General features: G+C 50.2%; 1 protein-coding gene across 1 annotated transcript; it reads left to right on the top strand.

Moving 5' to 3' along the window:
- Window positions 1-7,280: 7,280 nt before the first annotated feature.
- On the top strand, window positions 7,281-7,646 carry LOC119333729 (probable xyloglucan endotransglucosylase/hydrolase protein 23; the record flags this gene model as incomplete). Its single annotated transcript, XM_037606526.1, has 1 exon — window positions 7,281-7,646. A coding segment is annotated over one exon (366 nt), but the record flags the coding sequence as incomplete, so codon positions are not given.
- Between the last annotated feature and the right edge of the window lie 1,294 nt (window positions 7,647-8,940).

The raw sequence follows: 8,940 nt of genomic DNA, 5'->3' as shown, positions 1-8,940 counted from the left end.
TTTTAAAACTTAGGCGAGTACTTAGACTGCAGCTAAGCCCCGAGTGGGAGGATCGCTCACCACTCGGTAGGATTTTTAAAACTTAGGCGAGTACTTAGACTGCAGCTAAGCCCCCGAGTGGGAGGATCGCTCACCACTCGGTAGGATTTTTAAAACTTAGGCGAGTACTTGGACTGCAGCTAAGCCCCGAGTGGGAGGATCGCTCACCACTCGGTAGGATTTTTAAAATTTAGGCGAGTACTTGGACTGCAGTTAAGCCCCCGAGTGGGAGGCTGGCTCACCACTCGGTAGGATTTTTTAAAACTTAGGCGAGTACTTGGACTGCAGCTAAGCCCCCGAGTGGGAGGCTGGCTCACCACTCGGTAGGATTTTTTAAAAACTTAGGCGAAACGGATTCACAGCTAAGCCCCCGAGTGGGAGGCTGGCTCACCACTCGGTAGGATTTTTTAAAACTTAGGCGAAACGGATTCGCAACTAAGCCACCCACTGGGGGATCTCTCATGTAAACAAAAGCAACAACAATCACTGGGAAAATTATAACACTTTTGTCTTTTGATAAACAAACTACAGAGGTATATCTTATTACATCTCATCCGAGTGAGTACTTAAGTATAAAAGGGGCGGAGCAGCTCCGCATTCCAGGCTCATGGCTCATCAATCTGGCGATCGACATTGTAAAGATGGTATGCTCCATTATGGGGAACTCTGGTGACGATGAAAGGACCTTCCCAAGTAGGAGCGAGCTTGTGTGGTTTCTGTTGATCCACTCGGAGGACCAAGTCTCCTTCTTGGAAGGCTCGACTCTTCACATTTCTGGCATGGAATCGACGCAAGTCCTGTTGATAGATGGTCGATCGGATCATGGCCATCTCTCTTTCCTCTTCTAGGAGGTCGACTGAGTCCTGCCGGGCTTGTTCCGCTTCATCTTCAGAGTAGAGTTCGACTCAGGGTGCATTGTGAAGCAAGTCACTCGGCAAAACTGCTTCAGCTCCATAGACCAGAAAGAATGGGGTTCGTCCAGTCAACCGATTCGGGGTGGTCCTCAATCCCCAAAGAACTGGCGGAAGCTCATCGACCCATGCGCCTGCTGCATGCTTGAGATCGCGCATCAGTCGAGGTTTTAGTCCTTTGAGAATTAGACCATTAGCTCTTTCTGCTTGTCCATTCGACTGGGGGTGAGCGACTGACGCGTAGTCGACTCGTGTGCCTTGAGAGGCGCAAAAAGCTCCGAACTTGTCGGAATCGAAGTTTGACCCATTGTCAGTGATGATGCTATGCGGAACTCCATATCTGAATATCAACTCTCTGATAAAGCTGATAGCAGTGCAGGCATCAAGATTCTTGATAGGTTTAGCTTCAATCCATTTAGTGAATTTGTCGACTGCCACCAGCACATGGGTGAAGCCTCTCGTGCCAGTTCTCAGCGGTCCAACCATATCCAATCCCCAAACAGCGAAGGGCCAAACGAGTGGAATGGTCTTCAAGGCTGAGGCGGGTTTGTGCAACATATTGGATAGAACTGACATCCTTCACATTTGTCGACTATCTCCTTCGCCATCTCATTTGCTTTTGGCCAGTAAAATCCCGCTCGATATGCTTTAGCCACGATGGTCCAAGAGGACGCATGATAGCCACAGGTCCCCGAGTGGATATCATCAAGAATTATTTGACCTTCTTCTGGTGTTATACATTTTTGACCGACTCCAGTCGCGCTTTCCCTGTACAATTATCCCTTTATCACAGTGAAGGCCTTAGATCGACGGACGATCTGTCGAGCCTCTTCTTCATTCTCTGGGAGTTCTTTCCTCAGGATGTACGCGATGTACGGCACTGTCCAGTTGGGAGTGATGAACAAAACTTCCATGATCAGGTCAACCACTGCTGGAACCTCAGCTTCAGTCAGATCCGTGGCACTTTTTGGTTGCGGGACTTCTTCGGTGAAAGGATCCTCTTGAACTGATGGTGTGTGGATGTGTTCCAGAAACACATTACTGGGAATGGCTTCTCTCTTGGAACCTATTTTTGCCAAATCATCAGCTGCTTGATTTTTCAGTCGGGGTATATGATGCAGCTCTAACCCCTCGAATTTCTTCTCTAGCTTTCTCACTGCATTGCAATAACCGGTCATGACTAGACTTCTGATGTCCCACTCCTTCATCACTTGATTCACCATCAAATCTGAGTCACCATAGACCATGAGGCGACGGACGCCGAGTGAAATGGCCATGTGCAACCCATACAAAAGTGCTTCATATTCTGCTTCGTTATTGGAGGAATCAAAGTGGATTTGGAGAACATATCTGAGCTTATCTTCTCGGGGGGAAACCAATACTACCCCAGCACCGGAACCATTCAGCATCTTAGAACCGTCGAAGAACATGGTCCAGTGCTCCGAGTGAACTTGAGTCGGCAGTTGCTGTTCAATCCACTCGGCGACGAAATATGCAATTGCTTAGGACTTGATAGCTTTCTTTGCCTCAAACTTGATATCTAGGGGAAGGAGTTCAATCGCCCATTTTGCCACTCGACCAGTTGCATCTCTGTTGTGCAGAATCTCTGACAATGGAGCGTGGCTGATGACTGTAATGGAATGGTCAGAGAAGTAATGTGCAACCTTCTTCGTGGTCATATGAATCCCATATACAAGCTTCTGATAATGAGGATATCTTTGCTTTGATGGGGTCAAAACTTCAGAAACATAATATATTAGGCGCTGAACTTTAAAGGTTTTTCCTTCTTCTTCCCGCTCGACCGTAAGTACTGAACTAACGACTTGTCCCATGGCTGTAATGTAAAGCAGCAAAGGCTCTTTGCTGATTGGGGCAGCAAGCACCGGCTGGGTGGAGAGCAGGGCTTTTAGCTCTGCAAACACTACATCAGCTTCAGGAGTCCACTTGAACTTGTCTGACTTCTTCATCAGTCGGTAAAGAGGCAATGCCTTTTCACCGAGACGAGAAATGAATCGACTTAAAGCGGCCAAGCAACCAGTAAGCTTCTGGACATCGTGCACGCGCACAGGGCGCTTCATTCGGAGTATAGTACCAACTTTTTCTGGGTTGGCGTCGATTCCTCGTTCGGAAACGAGAAAATCGAGTAACTTTCCGCCAGGAACTCCGAATGTGCACTTTGATGGGTTAAGCTTGATATCATACCTCCTGAGGTTGGCAAATGTTTCAGCAAGGTCAGTCAGCAGGTCGGAACCTTTCCGTGACTTGACCACAATATCATCCATGTATGCTTCCACATTCCGACTGATTTGAGTGAGCAAACACTTCTGAATCATCCTCATGAACGTGGCTCCGGCATTTTTGAGGCCGAATGGCATGGTAACATAACAGAAGCACCCGAATGGAGTGATGAAAGCTGTTTTGATCTCGTTGGGACCATACAGACGGATCTGATGGTAACCGGAATAGGCGTTTAAAAAATACAAGCACTCGCATCCCGCAGTCGAGTCGACTATCTAGTCGATGCGGGGGAGAGGAAAATGATCTTTCGGGCAGGCCCGATTGATATGTTTGAAGTCAATGCACATGCGAAGTGACTTGTCCTTCTTGGACGGTGGACCGTCGAAGATGTTCTTTGACCGGTTTCACTTTTGAGTCAACTCGTAGACGGTGCTCAGCCAGCCCTCTGGGAACACCCGGCATGTCAGAAGGCTTCCATGCAAAGATGTCCCAGTTCTCATGGAGGAACTGGATGAGCGCTTCTTCCTATTTGGAGTCGAGTGTCGTAGAGATATGAGTCGGAGCAGCACTGGGGTCGGTCGGGTGAATGTGAATCGGCTTTGTCTCACCGGACGACTGAAACGCTGATTCCGTAGCGGGCTTGTTGGCTCACAACAAATCACTCGGGTCTGCAGCTTTTTGGTATTCCTGCAGCTCTACCACTGCCATCTGAGCATCGGCGATCTTTAAACCTTTCTGAAAGCACTCTTCCGCTTTCTTCCGATTACCGATAATAGTGATCACACCTCTGGGACCAGGCATTTTCAGTTTGAGGTACATGTAATAGTGTCTGCTCTTGATCCAGCAGTTCCAAGGGAAACAGCCCAAAGATAAGGAAAAGGTATGCTTCGGATAAATGAGTTACCCTCTTCATCTTTCTTTGTGTGAATGTGACATGGCAGATCCAACACATCATTTCTGTCTTGGTCTTTCACCTTCTTGGGGTTCCAAGGCCCTTTGGGCTTCCCCTTGAACTTTCCTTGAGTTACGGCCAAGGCTTCTCCAGGAGCAGCCGGCTCGGCTTTCCGCTTCTGCTCCCGACTGGAGTTCCCTCCTCCGGTTTCGTGGGCGACTGACTTGTGCTTGCCACTCCGGAGCTGATCCTCTTCTTCACCATTGGCATACTTGGTGGCAATCTCCATCATTCGACTCAGAGACATGTCTCCGGTTCGACCGAATTTCAGGTTCAGTTCTCTGTACTTAACGCCTTGCTTGAAGGCACAGACTGCTTGGTGATCAGATATGTTCTCTACTGTGTGATGCAATGTAATCCATCTCTGGATGTAGGCCCTCAAAATTTCATTCGGCTTCTGCACGCAAGATTGCAGCTCTGTCAACCCTGCTGGTCGCTTGCAAGTTCCTTCAAATGTTCTGACGAACACTCGGGCAAGATCTTCCCAAGTGTAAATGCTGATGGGCGCTAACTGATTCAGCCATGCTCTGGCCGAGCCTTCCAACATAAGAGGCAGGTGTTTCATTGCCACTTCATCGTTACCGCCGCCAATCTGAACAGCACTCGGTAATCCTCAAGCCAAGTATCAGGCTTGGACTCACCAGTGAACTTACTGACTCTAGTCGTCAACCTGAAGTTGGGAGGAATCACCGCGGCTCTGATGGCTCTACTGAAGCACTCCGGTCCTGAGACGTGTACTCTGCTGCTGGTGGGTACATCTCTGTCTCGACCTTCTCGGTGGGCTCTGTTCCTATCGACCAAACCCTGAACGAGAACGGATCTCACATCAAAGCCTGGCTCCCTGGGGTCGACTGGAATCCTTCGCCCAACACTGTGAGGGCGTCTGTCATCCTGCTGTCGAGGCACGTATGATCCACTCCTTGGGGGAGGGGTGGGTACTCGACGTCGATCATCCCGATCGAGTCGGTGATCATACTACTCATGGTTCCTGTTCTGATCGCGCCGGTCTCCATGTCCCTCACGCCTCGGGGGCGATCTTGGGCTGTGGGCCGACTGGACTGTATCTGCAGCGACGGATCTGCTGTGGATCCTATTTCGTGACTGTGACACAGCTGAATTCCGATCTCCTGCCGCCCGGAGCAATGCTCTGATCTGCAACAAGCCTCTGCCAGCCTCTGACTGAGAAGGCTGAATCGAGTCTGCTATACGGGTTGCAGCTGCTAAATTCTGAATCGGAGTTCGATATACCTGAGTCAGTGGCGGAAAGAGCTGACGTCGACTGGATGTTGGAATCCGTTGTCGCGCACGCTCGTCGAGTGCTCGCTGGAGGTTCTCCAGTCGAGTGCGCTCAGCCCAGTTGGCCAAGCGCGCGTCCTCTCAGGCACGGGCCTCGGGGGTTTCTCCAACGATAGGAGTGTGCAGCGCATCCATGTTCCGACGGTGAAGTTCTTCTCTATGCAGCGAAGTAAGGGGCTCGGGGAGATACTCTTCATGAGTATGCGACGGACCGCCTCCGCCGTCGCCTCCGTCGGTGCGGGGTAAGCCGGGAGGACTGCGTGGTTCATCGACCATCAGAAGCTCTGCCGCTGGATCACTACTGTCGCACTCGGATGCAGTCTCTGCGGAGCCAGTCGAACAGGCCGTAGAGAGATTCGTCGGGCTCGATCGCCGCGACTTGGGGGGTGGCTGACTGGCGAGCCACTGCGTGTCTCACCCACCGCTGAAGTCTCGACCGGCCGGAGCGCTTGCGCCGGCGGGAAACAGGGAGGGAGGACGACACAGGGGCCGACCGATACTGGGTCGACGGCTGCCGCAAGAGGACGTCGCGGACGCACGCGCGAAAGTGCGTTGCCCCGCGGACAGGGAGCGCGTCGACATCGAGCGGAGCCTCCTGAAGCCAAGCGAAGTCGTCGGCGATGAACGTGAGCGCGCTGAGACGGATCTCGCGGCCCTCCACCAAAACTCCGCCTGAAACCATGATGAAGGGGATCGGAAAAATCGCAACTTCTCCAACAAGTCGCTAGGACACCTGCCCCAAGGTGGGGCGCCAACTGTCGTGGTTCTAAGTCTGATAGTAGAATATGGGGGTAGGAATGGAGAGGCAAGATCTTAGCTATGGAGGAGTTGTACACACAAGGTTTACGAGTTCAGGCCCTTCTCGGAGGAAGTAACAGCCCTACGTCTCGGAGCCCGGAGGCAGTCGACTGAATTATACGTGTGTGAGTTACAGGGGGTGCGAACCCTTGTCCCAGAGGAGGGGGGGTGGCTTATATAGAGTACGCCAGGACCCCAGCTCCCCTCCGTTACACAGGGTTCAATATACATTAAGAAGAGGTGTTATAGGTAACACCTGTATTAAGGTGCTACAAATGAGCATTAAGTATGCGAATGAATGCTTGACCGTTGCTGCGCGGAGTGGCTTTAGGTCTTCTGATATGTCGAGTGGTTTGGTGGTCGAGTGACCTGAGTAAGAGAGGTCTCCGAGTGATTGATAGGTCGAGTGGACTTCGCTTCGACACCTTTGTTGGTCCTCTGCTTCTGACTCTTGAACTCCTTAGTTCTTAGGACAAGACCTTAGGTGGGGCATATAGGTCAGGCCTATTACCCTACCATAGGTCTGTGTCTACATCAATGCCTAACTAAACAGGATAGTATGACACAGTTTCAGATATATTATGAATAACTTAACATGATATAATGACATAATTCAACATATGATGAGTATCTAAACATGATGACATGACAAAACTATATGATGTCTTTTTAAAATAGGTTGGAATGAAATAATTCACACAAATGTTGTCTAAGTATATAGGATGGCATGATATAATTGACATAATTGATTCATATACTAAGCAGCTGGCACTCGCATGTATGATCTCTAAACTAAGCAGATGGAATTCAATATTGTACATGTGATGTCTAAACTAAGCAATGCAATACACCATATGCATGATATGAAAAATATAAACATTGCAACTTAGAGCATACACCTCAGGTGGGATATATGACTGGTCATCTGTCTCTGAATCCTCCTCTGAGGAGCTCCCTGTAACCATCAAGATATATGCTTCAACATGTACCATTCCCTGCTCTGAAGACCTTGTTTTCACTCCTGATTTTTTCATAACCGGCTTAAATGGCTGACCGCCTTCCCCAAGAACCAGCCCATGCGCCTCTACTTCAGCCTCCGGAACGCCGACGACTGGGCCACGCAGGGCGGCCGTGTCAAGACGGATTGGTCCCACACCCCGTTCTCCGCCTCCTACCGCGGCTTCAAGGCCGACACGTGCGTGGTGACCGCGGGCGGCCGGCCGCGCTGCGGTGCCAGCGTCGACACGGAGGTCGTCCCCGGCACCGGCGCGGCGAGCGAGTGGTACAACCAGGAGCTGGACCTGACGCGGCAGCAACGGATGCGGTGGGTGCAGAGCAACTACATGATCTACAACTACTGCATGGACCCCAAGCACGTCGCCAAGGGCGTCCCCGCCGAGTGCTCCATGTAATCCCAAGGTCCACCCAGCAGCTAGGGTTGGACCGTCCGTGTGTACGTCGATCGCCGAAGGAAGATGACCGGAGACAGGGAAGATGGGTGTATGATAAATAAAGACTGGTGTGGGGGATAATGTGAAATGTAGGCGGTGGTAGATTCTTTCTTGTGTTTGCTCCTTGTCACGCTCACGTTCAGCTCGTGTGTACTGTAATATATGCTTCGTTTTGTCCTTCTTCATGTGTTTGCTGCTCTCTGTTCCACTTTGCAACAGCTTGGCTGGATTGTTCGATCTTGGCTGGTACGTGTACTGTGTGCTGAACTAGTCTTGAGGCTTAACAAGCCAAGCCAGCAGTTGTTATTCACTGATATAGCTTTATTTATTTTTGAGGGATTCGCTGATAGTATAACTTTGCCCTGTCAATCGGTCGATGGAACTACGCTGCTGTAGATGCATGCAACGTGACAAAGAAGTCACAGGGCACGGGCACTGCCTAGAACACCACTAGCGCGACAGAGGAAAGGATAGGGGCTCGTAATAATCCGTCCCAGACTCATCCCAGCTAGCTGCATGTCCTGTTAGGCGTTCGGATCAGGACGAGACCGATCAACGTCCTGTTAGGCTCGTGTTAGTTGTTACACAGGACGCTACACTGATGGCATTTGACAGGCCACTGGTGTTTCTCGTCTCGGACGAGAAGGCCTTATCTTTTCCGTCGTCCAGGAACTGTGTGTGATCACTAACAGCAAGCTCGTGCTGACATGAGGCGGTCTGAATTTTGTTCTGTACCGTAGGCAAACAATTGCCATGATGCATTTTTATTTATTTTTCGAAACAAGATTGCCATGATGCATTTCATTCTTCTGCCTCCTTTTCCAGAGCTATTGTACTGCTGTATTTTTCTTACCTTTCTACTCGAGTGTCGCGTGCTTGTATGCCTGGGCGCCGATCCACCAAGTGCCCATAACGGAGCTTAATTGTTGTACGTGGCGCAGTGATAGACTCAAGAAGAGGGTGCCTGCAATCTTGTCCGATTCATGAACTCTGGACAAGGGAGACGTATAATTGGGTTGGGTGTACCCGGCGTGTTTATTTAGGTGGGGTATATGCACTATGCTCCATCACGCTGTCTGCTTGCTCCCTGCCTTGGTCGTATCCTGTAGTATTTCAGATGGCACGACTTCCTTACCACCGCAGGACCTCCCTACCATTTCACACTTGAACAAACCGCTAAAACCAATACAAACCGATCAGGAGAAGATACAAACAATAAAAAGGAACTAATTCATCTGTTGGTAGTGCCTTATGA

Source organism: Triticum dicoccoides, chromosome 7A (genome assembly GCF_002162155.2).
Source record: "Triticum dicoccoides isolate Atlit2015 ecotype Zavitan chromosome 7A, WEW_v2.0, whole genome shotgun sequence".
Lineage (NCBI taxonomy): Eukaryota > Viridiplantae > Streptophyta > Magnoliopsida > Poales > Poaceae > Triticum > Triticum dicoccoides.
The sequence above is the reverse complement of the archived record's forward strand: the minus strand, read 5'-3'. Positions and strand labels throughout refer to the sequence as shown.